We start from the raw sequence: 18,254 nt of genomic DNA, 5'->3' as shown, positions 1-18,254 counted from the left end.
CCCCCCCCCCCAATGAATGATTAGAACCAAAAATTGGGGATTTATTCCGAAGCGAGAGGTGCGTCGGCTTCATTAGGAGACATATCCGCTGCATCTAGAGATGCAAATGCGTCACATCACCCGTCACATGACGGTCATGTGACCGTCATTGACGGCTGTCACGATTCCCCCTCCCCCTTCTGTGACCGTCACAACTTGTCAAGAAAAAATGACAGTCATTTTTCATCAATATAGATGAAACTTTATTTTTTTCTCGGTCAATTTTCAGTTGAATTCCTTTTGTATTGGCCTAATCCGCATTTTGAAATGGAAATCACGTTTTTTTCCATCTATAGATGAAACTATTTTGTTTTATTCATGACCGTCACAAATTGGAAATTAGTTATGACCGTCATTATGCAACTATATAGATGGTTTGACAACAATTTGTCAACAATTTGTCATTTTTTGGTCATATGACGCGATCTAAAAAATGACAGTCATTTTACATCTCTCTGCATCATTGAATTCGCAAGGCATTCGTGAATCGTGATTCGTGTCAGTCCGTGGGCGCTCGTCTGAATGTACAGTCGCGTCAGGCGTGCCACCGGCACTTAGGTTAGAATCCCTTTTCACTGAAAAATACCTGTAACAAAGTGTCTGTAAATCCCTGAATTTCGGTATTTGAGGCGTTAATTGTCGTCAGGATGATCAAGACGGGGGAAGAGGGCCTGAGGCCCTTTCAGCAGACAGTGTAAGTACCTCTCGAGGTGTTCAACACGATAACCTGAGGATTGCGTCCCCCTCGGGTTCGGGGAACCGTCACCAGTTTTTGCAACAAAGAATTATCAAAATTATGTGGCCGAACGGTTAGATAATGATTCGGAGAAAATGAATCATTCGTTGCATCATGCGATATTCGCACAGCCACTGAGTTACTCGAGGGGGTGATAATTCATTGGGCTTGGGATGATGAAAATAATACCCGAAATGGCGGTGATTTTAGTCTCATCCAGCTCTTGAAAATCCAAAAATAGACAGTTTCAACAAATTATTCTGTTCGACGTTGTGAGTTGGTTTTAATTTTGTTGATTGGGGATTAATCTTGGGGACTGGGGATTTCAGGGGGAAATGGTGAATTTTTTTTGGAGGGCAGATCATTTCCAGTGGAAAACGCCTTCTGAAACAGGTGGAAAAGCCACTTGTTTTGATTTCAGGGGCGGTGAGGGTGTATACGAACTCTTAGAATTGGATTTTCTCCTACAATTACTTATTTTTCAATGATTTGATTATTTAAAGTCTGCAATTATTAAAGTCTAAATGTTAAAAAACATTTTCAAAATCTGAAAAAGAACTAGAAAGTTTACTTTTGGAGGAAGATTGATGAAGTAATTTAACACTGCAATTTTTTAAAATTACAAGCATTTTCTATAAATAATTTATAAACAATCAATTTGAGTTACTCGAGGGGGTGATAATTCATCGGGCTTGGGATGATGAAAATAATACCCGAAATGGCGGTGATTTTAGTCTCATCCAGCTCTTGAAAATCCAAAAATAGACGGTTTCAACAAATTATTCTGTTCGACGTTGTGGGTTGGTTTTAATTTTGTTGATTGGGGATTAATCTTGGGGACTGGGGATTTCAGGGGGAAATGGTGAATTTTTTTTGGAGGGCAGATCATTTCCAGTGGAAAACGCCTTCTGAAACAGGTGGAAAAGCCACTTGTTTTGATTTCAGGGGCGGTGAGGGTGTATACGAACTCCTAGAATTGGATTTTCTCCTACAATTACTTATTTTTCAATGATTTGATTATTTAAAGTCTGCAATTATTAAAGTCTAAATGTTAAAAAACATTTTCAAAATCTGAAAAAGAACTAGAAAGTTTACTTTTGGAGGAAGATTGATGAAGTAATTTAACACAGCAATTTTTGAAAATTAGAAGCATTTTCTATAAATAATTTATAAACAATCAATTTGAGTTGCTCGGGGGGGTGATAATTCATTGGGCTTGGGATGAGGAAAATAATACCCGAAATGACGGTGATTTTAGTCTCAAATAACCAATGAAAATCCTAAAATCCCCAGTGAATTTCACGGAACCGAGGATCAGCACTCAGTGGAGATATACTCAACAGACGTGACAGTGATTCCCTCCCCAGGCGGTCACGACCACGGCAGCTCCAAGGTGAAACTAAAGAACATAGTGGACTTCACCTGGGAGCCCCACTTCTACACAGGTCAGCTTCTGGCAGTCCACATGTCGGGGAAGTACCTGGCGTACGGTATAAAATCAGGGAGTGGAGCTGGAGTGGTCAGAGTGGTCTACAAGGACCTGGAGCAGAGGGCCCTCCTCCGAGGAATGCAGGGAGCGATCCAGGACCTGGCATTTGCCCACGCGACCAACGCCATTCTGGCTTGTGTCGACTATGTGGGCAGCGTCTTTGTCCACACGATCGTCTCCTCGGCGACTCAACTCGTCTGCAATCTCCAGCTGCACATCGTCGCCGAGGACACGTCACCGACGACCCACAGGGTCATCTGGTGCCCCTACATCCCAGAGGACGACACCTCGGAGAGCGACGACGCCTCCAAACTCCTCATCGTGACTAGGGGGGCATCCGCTGAGCTCTGGTCTGTCGACAATGTCTTCACACAACTCGGGTCTGGACCTCTCAATCTCAGCGATCCCAATGTCTCCAACTGTGGGGGCTTCACGGAAATTTGCAAGCACAAGGGGACTATTGTGGAAGCCATTCTCAGCCCTGATGGCACCGCCATTGCTACTGCTGGACTCGATGGGGAAGTCAAATTCTTTCAGGTGAGATTTTTTCGATGCCGAGTTTGTGAGAAATATTGCGATGAAAACATTTGAGAAATTAACGCTTTAAGGCCCGGAGGAACTATTTTTCGAATGTTATCTGGATTTTTTTTATCTTTCGTAATCCAAAATTGTCAATTGAGTGGTACATCATGTAGAAATTCCCAAAAATTATGATAGAATGGTAAAAAATCGAAAAAATTCTGAACTTTTGCAAAGAGCGTTTTTAATTGAGATTCAGTGGCAAATTATCTATTAGCTGTCATTTTCCATGGTGGATAACAGAACACTAACCCTCATGGGAAGTCACAGCTAGCTATCTCAATTTTCAAAACAGTAGTATGTAGTCATCTGCCATTTTTATGTGATAAAATTGTGATTAAAAAATTCTCCAAAATACCACAACTTTTTTCAAAGAGCCTTTTCCGTAATAAATGTCTCTGTGCAGTGTGGGGAAAAGATTTACGAAATCAGTCGTCCCCCTGGATGATATTGGGTGACAGGCCGCCATTTGTCACCGTAAATCAGATACATTTTTCAATTTCTCGTTATTCAACTTATTTAGAATATAAATTAAAAATTCTCTTTGAAAAAATAAAGAATTTCTTCTACTTTTCTGACAATTTCAGATGACGAAAGATGAAAAAAATACATCGGGATAACATTCGAAAGATAGTACACCCGGACTTAACGATGTTCGACACCCTTTTAGCCAAAATTGACGTTGTTTTCATTTTTCTGTCAAATTATCGATGGGAGTGACGTGAAAAAATATAACGATTTTGTGGTTTGTCATTCTTTAATGGCTCACGAAGTAGCGTAGTGGTGCAATAGTTTTCATGCGTTTTTTCTACAGTTTTGTGATTCTTTTTAAAAGTTTAGAGAAAACGCAGGAAAATGTTCGCACCACCTTAAAATTTCGTCAGTCATTAAATAATGACAAAACGCAAAAACGTTATATTTTTTCACGTCAATTCCATCATAAGTTTGCCAGAAAAATTTAAAAAACGTGAATTTTGGCAGAAAGGGTGTAGAACACCCTTAAATGAAATTTAAAAAAAATTCAATACCCCCAGGTGAACCTCATCGGAAGTACCCTAGAGACCCCGAGTTGCCTGCACATGTGGCAGCCCCACGAGGGTCGCTCCATCTCCTCCCTCTACTTCCTGGACGACCACAAGAACTGTCAGGCGGACGCGCAGTTTTGGCGCTTCGCTGTCACCGGTTGCGACAACAACAGTGAACTGAAGATTTGGTCATGCGAGAAGTGGGTGTGCCTGCAGACCATAAAATTCCAGCCCTCCCCGACCTCGGGGAAGACCCCAGTCCTCAAAGCAGGTCTCGACCTGGCCTCGGGCTTCCTCCTGATGTCCGACATAGCGAACAAAGCCCTCTACATCCTCAGCCTCTCCAAGGACACGACAGACTCAGTGGCATGTGTAGCCAGTATATCCGAGTTCCTCCTGCCCTACTCAATCCTGAGTTTCGCCATTGTCGACGCTGGAATGAGGAAGGTACGACCGACAGGTGAGTCCCTGGAGGACCTCAGTCCCTGCGACGACGAGAGTGAGGATCAGCTGGTCATCAGGATGTACCTGGTGCAGCCAAAGTCCCTGCAGGAGTGTCACATAGCCTTCCAACCAGCCAAACTCATCTCCAACGCCTGCCTGATGGACACACTGACCCACGACTCCCTGGATTATGCTGAGGACCTCCAGCACATTCGTCACGAGCAGAATGGCATTGCTGAGGAGAATGGGGAGGAGTCGGTGACAGCAACAATTGAAGCCAATCACTCAGCGAGTCTCAATCTGATGACCCCTGACGCCTTCAGCTCACCAGCGAAGAAGGAGAACATCTCGAGCTCGACGTCACCTGAACTGGGGAATGTCCTGTCAGCCTCTCCATCCCTCTCTCAAGCTGTTCAAGCCCTGAACATACAGGAGGCACCTCTGGCCACCAGTGAGATTGAACAGGCACCTCCCAGTGGGGGCAGCAGTCCCTCACGAGAGGTCAGGGAGATCCTCTCTCTTGCTGAGCCCGACGAGGATGACGAGGAGGAGGAGGAGATCAAGGAGATCGAAGACAACATGAAGAGCGAGGGTAACTGGTCCAACATTCCCATGGTTCTGCTGAAGGACGTTCATCTGAATCCTCAGGAGGCTGAGGAGGGCAAAAAGAGTGATGACAAGTCCCTGGAGATTATTGCTGCCACTCAGAATGCGGTGACAGCACTGTCATCAAAGCTGGATGGAATTGTTCAGGTGCTGCAGGACCAGAGGCGAGAGCTCAATGAGATTAGGGGGGAGGTGACTACGCTCAGGCAGGACACTCCGGTTTCAGCTAGGGTGGAGTCGGCTCTTGCAAGGGCTACTCAGCAGCAATTGGCTACTGTCGAGCAGAGCTTGTACTCGAGTTTGGCTAGGCAGAATGAACTTCTGGGGACTGTCGAGGGGGCTTTGAAGAAGAATATTGAGGCCACGCTGCCCAGGGTCGTGGGAGAGGTGGTGGCACCGTTGACCAGTCAGATGAGGAACGATGTGACGAGGGTGGATGAGCTCCTGAAGGATAATCTCACGCAGGTGGGTTTTGCGGAGGAGTTTAGGGTTCAGTTCATTCGTTCGTTCGTTTCGTTTATTCATTTACGTATTTGTTTATTTATATTTTGGTCGTTGTATTCGTTTCATTCATTCGTTCATTCGTTTTATTTATTTATTTATTTGAATAATTTGTTTGAATAATTATCCACCTGATTTGAAAATTTAAAAAAACATTTATCTTGGATTAAATCCAAATTTACAACAGTAAAAAATTAAAGGTAGCTGTTCTGTCAAAGAAATTCTCCTGAAAAATATTTAATGGAAAAAAGTCAATCGATTTTTATTTCTTTATAACATCTCTTGGCAAAACGATGTAATTTTTGATAAAATTTCAATACATTTTTAACTGTTTCAACTATTAACTTTCTTCATAATAAATTATCATCATAACTCTATAATTTATTTATTCACAGTTGATTGGTGGTGCCCACATGAGAGACATAATCAGCCTCGCAGTCTGCAGTTCAGCAAAACCAGCACTGGACAATGCCTTCAAAGAGGCCTTTTCGACTCTCTTATTACCAGGAATCGAGAAAGCCTGTCACTCAATGTTCAGACAGATCCAGGATGCCTTTGCCAAAGGTACCAGAGAGTATCTCCAGCACATTGAGCAGATAGTTGAGAAGGCGTGCCAGAGGAGGAACGAACAGCAGAGTGAAGCCCTCTCCAACCTAGTCAGGGAGGAGTTGAGGAACGAGATGACCAAGGGACTTGGAAATCTGCAGGATGGAATTCTCAGGTCTGATGATAACAAATTAATCAAAGAATAATAGTGAAAAGAGATGATTCAATTTCAATTGGACTTTGTTTTCAATTTATATTTGCACTTTTTTTATGGAGAATCATTTAAATTTAATTGTTTAATCTATTGTATTAAATAATGAGATGAATCAATTATTGAATTAAAAATAATAATAAAGTCATTTATTCATTTATTTTTTATTTGTTTAATTATTTCGGAAATTTTGATTAAACTTTAGTTTCAATTTCTATTTGCATTTTTTATGGAGAATTATATAAATTTGATTATTTTTTTTTTTATTAAACAATGAGATGAGTCAATTCTTGAACTACTGAAGTGATTTATTCATTTATCTATTTTTTATTCGTTTAATTATTCAGTCAATTTAAATTGGATTTCAGTTGGATTTGCTCTTTGAACTATGCTATGAAGAATAATATTTTAATAGAAAAAATCGATATATTTTGATTTTTCTGTATGAATTATTTCCTCGAAATTTTTAATAACAAATTCGTGAGAATAATGTGGATTAAAAATGAAATGATGAGAGAAATGAGTTGATTTTTCATTGACACTAATTGGAAAATTGTTATTCTCAGGTCTGTGAAGGAGTCTGTTAGAGATAATTTGGGACAGCAGCTGATCGACATTCAAGCGAGGTCGAGGGCCACCACTCCTGGCATCACTGTCAGCAGTCCTGCTGATGCACAGGCCAGGGTCATGTCCCTCCTCCAGAGGGGACAGTTGAATGCTGCTTTCCAGCAGGCTCTCAGTGCCAGTGACCTGGGGCTCGTTGTTTACGTTTGTGAAAAGACTGAACCTGCCAGGGTGTTCCCCGCTTCGGGGGGACCTGGACCAAATTCTAGATGCTTACTCCAACAACCTGTGATACTGTCCTTGGTACAGCAGTTGAGTGCTGATCTTGGACATCGTACGGAGCTCAAGCATAAGTGAGTTGATGGGAGAGAAATTATTGCGGAGTTGAGGATTGAGACGTTATTCAACTTATTCAGAATATAAATTGAAAATGCTCTTTGAAAAAATTAAGAATTTCTTCTACTTTTTTATGATTATTCATTCATAATTTTTCAAAACTTCTGCATGATGCAGGACTCAATTGACGATTTCAGCTGATGAAAGATGAAGGAAAAACATCGAATAGTTCGCCCAGAAAAATCAAAAAAGATTTTTTTCCATCGAATATCTATTATAAAAAATAATTCTCCACAAAAAATACAACTAGAACCTTAAATTAAAGTTCAATTAAAATTAACTCAAATCTTTTATTCATCGTTCTGTAATTGATTCATGTTATCATCATGAATTCATTAAATTTCTTTCATTTTTCATCTAGATGGCTTGAGGAGGCAATCCTGAATCTCGACCCAACAGACCCAGTGACTCGTGAACACATGGGCACTGTCTTGATGACCCTCCAGACCCAGCTAGCTTCCTTCGTCACTGCAAATCCAAATCATCGCACATCGAAGAGTATGAAGATGCTGGCGATGGCAGCACGAGCACTGCTCCTCAACCAGCATCCATGATAATCATCAGGTCTTTCTCCCATTCATCCAGAGGATTTATTTCAGTGGTAAAAGTGCTGAGTGTCGGAGACTTCCCATAGAGATTTTTCAATTTTTTTTTGTTTTCTCTGGAGAAGATTCTGGAGATGATAGACTAGTCTTGAAGGTTCAGGGGAAGAGTTTTGTTATTTCTGTCTTATCGAGACGAATTTCTGATGTTAAATGGGATTTTTTTTTCATTTTAGGGATAATTTAGGATGAGTTTTTGATGGATTTCTTTATTAAATTTATAAGAAGAGGAGAATCTAGTACTTTCTCGAAGAAATTCTATTAGAAAAATCAATGGATTTTTGGTTTTTATAATTTAATGATTCTGTTCAAATTACAAAATCCCAACAAAATATAAAACATTGTATGAAAAATTATAGAAAAATTGTCAACAAACATCAACATCTATTGAATTTTTCTATCAATTTTCTACAAAAATCTATGCAAAAAACAAATAGTATTTAAATTTGATTGGAATAAAGTTCAATAGCATTCCCTGGAGAAAGTATTAGGTTGTTCTATTAAATTTAATACTCGAGATGCCGTTTTTTTTCGCAGATCTCACTTTGTTCTACAGAAAATATTCATCAAAGGCCGGACTAATTGTCTCATCCCAAGCCATTCAAACTCTTCTCTTCGAACTACTGCGACTTTTTACTCTTTTTTTCCTGAGTAAAATACTTTCGATTATGAAGAAAAGATGTACAATCGTGTCAAATGTTTTTCTATTTAATTTTTTCCCCTCGAAAATCAAAAAGAAAATCTTTAATTTGACTCAAAGTAGGATTTTACTTCTGATTTCAATTCACGTTTCGATAAAAGTGTCCAGAGACTTATTGACAGAGGTACAGTAAAGAGAGAAAAACGCACGGGAGTGCAATTCTCAATTTTCCACATTTCTGAAATGTTTTTTTTTGTTCCTCTTTATTTGAATAATTTGTATCTGATGTTTTCTGGGCTCGATTCGTTCTACTGCTGATAATGATTATTCTCTTTATTTTTCTCGGTTTTATTCCTGATTTTTCGTGAGAATTTAATCAAGTGCAACTTTATTTTCGACTCTGAATTTGAAGAATAACACCGATTCAACTGACTTATATTTGTAATGAGATACCTAGATAAACAAATATATATATAAACAGTTCTAGATATATTTTTTGTTGTGTATCATGGTGACGAGATGTTGGGCTCAGTCACGAGAGCGAGTGATTGAGCTGGATATTTTTTTCTTTGTATTGAGTATAAATTTTTGAGGGAGGTGGAGTGAAGGAGATGTATTATGAATAATAAACCACTTTCTTACACATTTTGTATTTTCTGGACTATATTTTTATTGATTAGAATTTCAATGCCTTGCATGAATCTGAATTGAAAAAAATAAATGGAGTTATTATTTCAATTTTAGAAAGTATGGAATTCATTTTTCTGTGAGAATTATTGTCTTGGAATTTTTCTGATAGAAATTACTTCCGAGAAGCCTTGGGAGTAAAAGAAAACTACTAAAATAAGAGAAAAACTCTGAAAAATTTTTTTTTTGGAAACGATAGAATGAGCTGAACGTCAGCTGAAATGTTTAAAAATACGAGGTGATTGATGGATGTGGGCGCCACCATCTTGCTTAGATACCCCCTCCCTCTGCCGGACGGGCCTTTCAAGATGGCGGCGTTTCCACCTCGAATTTTTAAACATTCCTTAAAATTATTTATCCTCTTCAGATCACCCTGAACTCACTTCATACGTTTTCTATAAAATGAACAAATTTTTTACGCCATCTTTCGAATTTTTCTATCGTCTTTTGGTTGAAATTTCACGGCGCAAATCTGTGATCTGTTATTCTCATTACAAAGGCCAGCAGAATAAGTAATACAAAAAAAACAACTATTGTTTTTTTTAATGAAAAAATATTCATTGAAAGTATATTGAAAAAGCAAAAATGGCAAATTTTTCAGCAAAAAGTAACAGTTTCTCAGACACCGAGTGGATGTGTGTAAAGGCTCAGACTGGAAACCTCAAGGTCGTGGGATAAACCCAACCTCTAGCGATTTTTCGCATTTTCCTTAAATTTCATACTGTGCTACATTTACCTCAAAACAAGAAATGAAATGACTTCAATACAATATCTCAGAAAACTTTATTAATGTTTTTATTCACGTTCATTTTCAACCCAACAAACAAAAATAAAACGAGTAAAAGAAGGTTAAATTAGAACCTTTATTATTACTACAGCGTCAACAGCATTTATGACAAGTCCTTATCACCAATTTCTCTATGATTACGCATCCTGGCATCCCTTCCATTTATGAAAGTATCAAAAATATCCTTTCTAACTCACCCACATCCCGCCTTGCCCTCCCACAACGAGCAACAAAAAAAAACAGTACATCGTCTCAATGAATTTTCCTCCGTCACTTGTAAAATCGTTAAAATTAATAACTAACTTATCTAGATTAGAGTTCCCCCCCGTCTTCAAGCACCGGCTTGTACACAAAGCAGGAACATCACACTCAGTTACATCTCACGTTATATTTATATTCCTCTCTCCATTCTCTCCGATAAACCATAATTACTCATTAACAGTGATCACGAATATCATTTCATTTTTTTTATACCTCCTTGTTTTATTCCTCTTATCTTAATCACTATTCGACTTGAAGATGTAAAACTAATTAAATTTTATAAATATAGTACAATCGATAGTAAGCGACAGAGCAGTAATAGAATAATTATAGGTACGTATAGATAATAGCATTTTTTTAAATCGCTGAATCGTATCGATTTAGTAAGTCCCTTGTTTTCACGTACGAAAAAAATTCATTAAAAAAATAGCGAATTCGGTAGAAAATTCTGGTGGATTTCTATTGAACTTTTTATTAGTTTTTGGCCGATTCTATTGAAAAATTCCGCAGCTTATCGGCGCTTTTTTCAATGTAAATATTCAACGTAAAATATTCTATAGAAAAAATAAATAAAATTCAATTTTTCTGTACAATTTATTCTATTGAGATATAGAAATAGACATAGAAATTCCTCGTCTTCAATGCTCTGAGTTTTTTGTTCACTTTTTTTAATGAAAAAAGAAGGAAAATAGAGTGGTAAAAAATTAGAAAATTCATGTCGAGGAATTTCTAGAGTAACATTTGTATAGAAAGATAAAATTTCACTCATTTTTTTCTATAAAGTAGTTCTATTGCAGTTCAATGAAATTTATTGAACTTTCTACTAAAATTCCGCAGCTTATATGCGCATTTTTTAAATAGAAATATCCAGTGGAAAATATTCTATAGGAAAAATTTGAAGAATTCGAATTTTCTATAGCAATTCCTCGTCTCAAATGTTCCAAGTTTTTTGTTCGATTTTTTTAATGAAAAAAGAAGGAAAATAGAGTAGTAAAAAATGAGAAAATTCATGTCGAGGAATTTCTAGAGTAAAATTTGTATAGAAAAATAAAATTCCACTCATTTTTTTCTATAAAATAGTTTCTATTGTAGTCCAATGGAATTTACTGAACTTTCTACTAAAATTCCAGAGCTTATATGCGCATTTTTTAACTAGAAATATCCAGTAGAAAATATTCTATAGGAAAAATTTGAAGAATTCGAATTTTCTATAGCAATTCCTCGTCTCAAATGTTCCAAGTTTTTTGTTCGATTGTTTCTAGTAAAAAACAAAGAAAGATAGACTGGAAAAAACATGGAAAATTCATGTCGAACTTCTATAGAAAATGTCTCAATAGAGAAAAATTCTACAGAAAGATGGAATTCGTCTGATTTTTTCTACAAAATAGTTTCTGCTGAAAATAATCTTTTTCTTAAAATTAATTTCTTCAAAATACTCGTCCAAAACTAATAAAATTTTCCCTGCAAGTTCCGTAGAAATCCAATTCTCTTTTTAAAGATTGAAAAAGCGTACAAGAAATAAAAAAAATTGAAGTGCTCGGCATTTCCTCAAACTGAGGAATGTGTTAATAATGATTGACAAAACCAAATTTGAACAGAAATCCAATAGAATTTTCAACCGAATTCGCTAGGTACTTCGATGAAATTCATTCGTCCATGTTTTTATTTGTAGTATTAATCATCAGATTAAATTAGACGCTTCCCTCGTGCCATTGTTAAAATCTCGACGGACAATCGAAGGTTTCACATTGTAAATGAAATAAAATAAAAAATCGAAAAACGATCGCCACGTGTATACGAAAACCACCATCGCAGACTAGCGGCCACCTTGACTAGTTATTTATTTATTCAATTATTCCTCTTTCACTCTTTTATATAATAATTTCTCTCATCCAGGGATGTTCAAGTGCCGTCAGGCAATGACGTGATGTCCGTTGCGATGAAGTTTTTCACGATGTTATTGTTTTTCTTGTAAAAAGACAGGAGACACCACTCATTGCACTGGCATTGAAACTATAGATTAAATACGCAATCTCATTCATCAGAATGGCTATGTGGTATATACACACTCTGCTGGATATACGTGTATGGTATATATATGTGTACAAATTCAACTCTCTTCCGTATATGCTCTTCTCCCTGAATAACTTTCTTTCTTTTTTTTAAAATCTCTTGCAAACTCAACAATTACAAAATCAATCGCCCGGATGCTCGGGGCAGCTACGGTTCACTTGAAACCATTTATCGATGCAACTGAAAATTAGAGATTATTATTATTATTTGTGATTATTAGCCCAAGGAATTATAAAATTATAAAAATGATTTTAAAAACTAAATTAATAATTTTGCATGTCTGAAACGAATTTTACAGATGAATTTTTTGAAGAATTCTGTTAAATTTTTGGGGATTGCTTTTGGAAATTCGATAGATCTTATGAAAAATGACGTAAACTCATAAATAAAGATAAATAAAGGTCCCTGGGCTTTCGAAATATCATTCAATCCCCCCTCAATATAAAATAAAATATCAAAAAACATTTATCGATGCAATTAAAAATTCAAGATTGTAATTATTATTTGTGATTATTAGCTCAAGGAATTATAAAATTAGAAAAATGATTTTAAAGACTAAATTAATAATTTTACGTGAGTGAAACGAATTTTACAGATGAATTTTTTGGAGAATTCTGTTGAATTTTTGGGGATTGCTTTTGGAAATTCGATAGATCTTATGAAAAATGACGTAAACTCATAAATAAAGATAAATAAAGGTCCCTGGGCTTTCGAAATATCATTCAATCCCCCCTCAATATAAAATAAAATATCAAAAAACATTTATCGATGCAATTAAAAATTCAAGATTGTAATTATTATTTGTGATTATTAGCTCAAGGAATTATAAAATTAGAAAAATGATTTTAAAGGCTAAAATAATAATTTTACGTGTGTGAAATGAATTTTACAGATGAATTTTTTGGAGAATTCTGTTGAATTTTTGGGGATTGCTTTTGGAAATTCGATAGATCTCATGAAAAATGATATAAACTCATAAATAAAGATAAATAAAGGCCTCTGGGCTTTTGAAATCTCATTCAATCCCCCCTCAATATAAATAAAACATCAAAAAACATTTATCGATGCAATTAAAAATTCAAGATTGTAATTATTATTTGTGATTATTAGCTCAAGGAATTATAAAATTAGAAAAATGATTTTAAAGCCTAAAATAATAATTTTACGTGTGTGAAATGAATTTTACAGATGAATTTTTTGGAGAATTCCATCGAATTTTCGGGGATTGCTTTTGGAAATTCGATAAATCTTATGAAAAATGACGTAAGCTCATAAATAAAGATAAATAAAGGCCCCTGGGCCTTCGAAATCTCGTGCAGTCCCCCCTCAATATCACCTAAAACATCACCCAGCCTATAAAAAACCAAGTATGACATCAATATCAATAAAATCCCTTACTTTTTATGATATATGCAAAGACATGGTAAACGGGCTATCACATCACCAGGCTGTAGTTCCTCTAAGCAAATGACACACTCCCCCTTCTCATCAGCCAATACATCCTCTGCAAAATAAAAAAAGGCCACATCCTTTAAAACCCCGTCCCCTCACCCAATTCCCGAATGAAAAATCAACAAACCGTTGTAGCTAAGGCGTGGTTTCGTCAAACACATAACTAAGTGGCACTCAATATCATCCGGTAGTATAAATTTGGAGCACACAGGACACTTGAGACCTTGAACAGAAAAAAAAAATCACGAGACAACCATCGCATTAATTTCGTAATCCAAGAGATTGCGAGACAAGTTTAAAAATACCATAAATAACACGTCTAGCATGATGCGTTGGTACAACATCAGTCTGTGATTCGTTCAAGCATGAGCTCACAATAACTCCCATTTCCCCATAGTGTTGCCCTAGGTGAGCCAGCACCAACCCATCCCATTAATCGTTTTTAAACCCACCGACTGCATTTCCCCCCCTAGAGATGACAATCTGTCGGACGGGTTTCGACGAGTGTCACCCAACACCAGACGAATTAATCCCGGACAATTCGCTGTGACTCTTGGCAAAAATAATAGACAACTGCCTCGGGACGGACGAATCCGGCATCGATTGTACATCAGTGGTTACCAGGCCAACCAGCCAGCCACCACAAATGCCCTCGAACAGTCAATCCAACTTCTTTTCTTTACACACGATCAAGTTGATAGGTATCCAGAACTCATCCTGCCAATGCTATAGAGCACTCCTGGATTATTCATGACCGTCGATACTCCGTCACGTGGAGGCGTCAATGACGAGGCTTTTGGGCATTTGCCACCGGGCGACATTGGGGGACGAACCTGGGGTGGGGTTGCTGGGGCGGTGGGGATTGGGCTAGGTCAGGCTTCATCGGGGCTGTTGAGATGAAGAGGGTCTTGGGGCTTCGGTGCACCGAGAGATGAACGACAAAGTTCTCAAACAAGTCTTACTTGTGCCGACAAAATAGTTTTTTGAAAATTATCAAGAAAGAATTTTTTCGTGCGCCGGAATGAAATGTTTTTGTCGCAAAAATAGATTTAGTAGTTGAAAAAAAATTGCAGACTCTGTACACGCAAGGAATGTCATTTCTAGCACTACTCCTTCGTTATTCGATACTCCCATACGTATTTTGCTCCAGAAAAATCTTTGTTTTGTGCGAAATAAGGGATAGTTTTTCGTTTCGGCTGACTAATAATCACAGACAACGAATGAACTCTTAAATGAAACAATAATAGTGATATGTTGTTGATAGATTTTCCTCTGTATGAGATATTTTCATCCTGAAAAGGCACCGTCTGGGGTGAATTATCCGCCTCGTGGGCCAAATATTTCGTTGCTGTCGAGAGCAGAACAATTATTCATGTTTGAGACTTTCAAATAGCGATTTTGTTGGCCCAAACAAGACTTGTTTGACAACGTGTTTGTTTTTCTCTCAGGTGCATCGGGAGGAGGAATGCTGTGGAGGTCCACGCAGTTGGAAAAATTTCGTGGGAACTCATTGAGAGAAACAATTATTTTTGCCAAACATCCATTTACTTGCCACAAGTAAATTTAGATAAATATCTGGATAAGACGCGTGTAAATGTTCTTGTACTTAGTAAATATACTTGGCTAAAACATTTTTTTTTCTCAGTGTACCATTATTGATGAACGATTTAATTTATTTATTGAGAGCCTTGTGAACTAGAATATTTAGATATTAAAAACATGTTCAAGTTCAGGTTCATCAAGTCTCCATGAGAATCACTCAATGTCTTGTCCCTTATCTTTAATCAAACTAAAATTTTTAATAATTTTGGAAAAGATAAAAATGAAGAAAGAATTAATGTCGTTATGACGAAGAAATTCGATTTACTATTTCAAAACCGCACAAGAATAATTGCAAACAAAAAAATATTAATGCAAAACTACAGTCGTCCCCAAGGAATTCTGCATTCCAGTCCCCAAGAAGTATAAGAAGGCCATCATACTTTCATTTAAATATTTGCCAGGAGAAAAAAATCAGGGGAACTAATGGAGCACATGACGTCTTTATTGACGAGCGATTCAATTTATTTATTGAGAAAACCTTGTGGACTAGAACATTTAGATATTGAATATCTTCTCAGTATCTTATCATTCATCTTTAATCAAACTAAAATTTTTAATTATTTTGGAGAAGTAAAAAAGGAAGAAAACATGAACATAATAGCAAATTTATTGGTTAAAAATGGAACAGAACTGAATATGAAACCCAATAATGTAATTATGACGAAGAAATTGGATTAGCTATTTCAAAAAAATAGAAGAAAAATTATAAACAAAAAAAAATTCTAATGCAAAAGTGCAGTCGTCCCCAGGAAATTTTGCCTTCTACTCTCCAATAAATCGCGTCAATCAATGAATCAACCCCAATGAAACCCAATAACTCCCAACGGAATTCGAAAATTACAGGATGGTGATTGATGACTTGACAATAATAACATCAATCCCCACATCATGGGACATAACCTCCCACTGTAATCACTCAGGTTCTCGCATCTCGGGTTGGGCTAGGTCAATCCAACCAGCTTTATCACGTTGTCTGAACGAGAAACTGCGTTTATTTTGATATTCGCGAAAACAAAGCTCATGACAACTGATAACGCCAGCAATATCCCCCATAGCTGGACTACTCAGCGAAGAAGAGTGTAAAATGACCTTTCGTTAATCTCTATTAACTCCAGATTGGCAGAGTGAAAATCAAAATTCTTTTTTCATTTTCAAGATATTTTTTCAGGCTTTAAAATGAGCCTTGGCTCATCTCAATTGCATCATTACATCTGGAGATATTGATGATTACGAACCTCATCTTTCCTTAATTGATCTGTTCAGAAGAACCTGGGGGCTAGAATTTTTTGTTCAACCCCAGGTAAATAAAGACTCCATCAGAATCAACTCCACTATCTTCCAAAAATTGAATTCAAGAGTTCCAATTGTTGTGTTGACATTAGAGGACATTGGGGTAAAATTAACCGTTTTTCAATCATCAATATCTCAGGACCGGTAGAGTGAAATTCAATAATTTTGTTTTCATTTTAAAGATACTTTTTCAGGCTTCAAAATGAGCTCTAATCAATTCCCATTGCACTATTTGGCCAGTATACAAATGATTTAAAAACCTTTCCTTCCCAAAAAACGACTTTCCTAGTAAAACGACCATTTTAAATCCCCAATAACTCCAAATTGGCAGAGTGAAAATCAAAAATTTTCTTTTCATTTTCAAAATACTTTTTCAACCCTCAAAATGAGCCCTAATTCACCCCAATCGCATCATTTATTCAACAGCTATTCACAATTCAAAAAGATGCACTCCCCACCTTCCCCTACCAAAACCAATTATTATCCAAAACCAAAAACCAATAATGAAAGTAACGAGCTCACCACTCACCATTTAAAGACCATATATGAGACGGCAAACTGTGAGCAGCATAGACCCTCCCACTGTCCTCATCCCCATCATCCGAGTCAAGATTTCCAAGTCCAAGTGCCTGACCAACATTAACTCCGACCGAATTTCCCAAATTACCCTGTTCACCAGACGACAAATCTGGCACTGAGCTCAACGATCTCGCCCGCTGTCTGCTGTCCCCAGGCACCCTCGACCCCTGTGTTTGGTTAGTTTGTTGATGCTGCTGGAGCATACCAACACCACCCGGCAACGATCGCAATATCGAGAAGCCCTGAATGGTCGTGTCATTACCGCCAGTCGACGATTGACCATTACCACCAGCAGCTTGTGCCACTGTACTTGTTTTAGCTCCCATCACCACCCAATTATTTATTTATACACCCCACAAACTTTCGGGAACAATTGTTCTCACTATTGTTGAAGTACTCTACATTTAATTTTTGTCGTTTCCAATTTCAATAGATTTTCCACTGGAGTTAATCCCAATTTTTCTCTCGACGATATTTTTTTTCTCTTTAGTATCAATCACCAGGCTCTGACCCGACTACTCCTCTCCGATTATTTTTTCTCTCTCTTTGTGTTGCACACACATTGAACCCCTCACGAATTCTTGTGACCCCCCCACCCCCCCGACGGGCGGTTAGTTAACAGCACAAGTGAAATGATTTTTCACAACTGGGTGGATCAATTTTACCCTCGACTTTGATCGATTCACTCGTGTTGTTTGGGTATCACGTGGTGATTTTTAATTGTTCACTGGTGAATTTTGCTTAGGCCGATATCGCGGAACTTGTGGACACGATGAGCAAGTCATTTCGGAAGGTAAGAGTGCGACCACAACCAACCACAATCAGCCAACAACGGGGCCACAATCGCGCAAAAACATTTCATCCGACATATTGCAATGAAAAGTTTCCTAGGGATTGTTGCGGTGGGNGGGGGGGGGGGGGGGGGGGGGGGGGGGGGGGGGGGGGGGGGGGGTGAAAGGGTTTTGGGATTTGAGGTTGGGGGGCGGTTTGGGAGGCGATTGGGAAGGTGGGGAGGATCTGATTGGGTGGTTGGTTGGGGCTGGGGGGCTATTGGCTCGGCGGACTCGATGTGATGGTACGTTAGGGACTGGGTGGGCTGTCATGTTGGCAGCGGTGGAGGGTTCGAAAGGTTTGCGGGGGGGGGG

General features: G+C 37.9%; 2 protein-coding genes across 2 annotated transcripts; one reads left to right on the top strand and one right to left on the bottom strand.

Annotated features, from left to right (window-relative positions):
- The first annotated feature begins 556 nt into the window (after positions 1 to 556).
- On the top strand, positions 557 to 9,030 carry LOC107036847 (enhancer of mRNA-decapping protein 4). Its single transcript, XM_015255059.2, has 6 exons — positions 557 to 733; positions 2,069 to 2,801; positions 3,878 to 5,383; positions 5,815 to 6,140; positions 6,743 to 7,093; positions 7,498 to 9,030. Exons 1-6 carry the CDS (start codon positions 687 to 689, stop codon positions 7,688 to 7,690), a joined length of 3,156 nt encoding a protein of 1,051 aa, XP_015110545.1. The 5' UTR covers positions 557 to 686; the 3' UTR covers positions 7,691 to 9,030.
- A 3,248-nt stretch (positions 9,031 to 12,278) lies between these two features.
- On the bottom strand, positions 12,279 to 17,985 carry LOC107036849 (E3 ubiquitin-protein ligase ZNRF2). The gene is made up of 4 exons (XM_015255062.2): positions 17,060 to 17,985; positions 13,766 to 13,861; positions 13,585 to 13,690; positions 12,279 to 12,366 (listed from the first exon to the last, which is right to left on the bottom strand). The coding sequence occupies exons 1-4, from the start codon at positions 17,433 to 17,435 to the stop codon at positions 12,309 to 12,311; spliced, it is 636 nt and encodes a 211-aa protein (XP_015110548.1). The 5' UTR covers positions 17,436 to 17,985; the 3' UTR covers positions 12,279 to 12,308.
- Positions 17,986 to 18,254: the final 269 nt, after the last annotated feature.

This window comes from Diachasma alloeum, unplaced genomic scaffold, assembly GCF_001412515.2.
Source record: "Diachasma alloeum isolate Michigan unplaced genomic scaffold, Dall2.0 Dall_scaffold_00211, whole genome shotgun sequence".
In the NCBI taxonomy this organism is placed as follows: domain Eukaryota; kingdom Metazoa; phylum Arthropoda; class Insecta; order Hymenoptera; family Braconidae; genus Diachasma; species Diachasma alloeum.
This window is presented reverse-complemented; position numbering and strand designations above follow the sequence as displayed.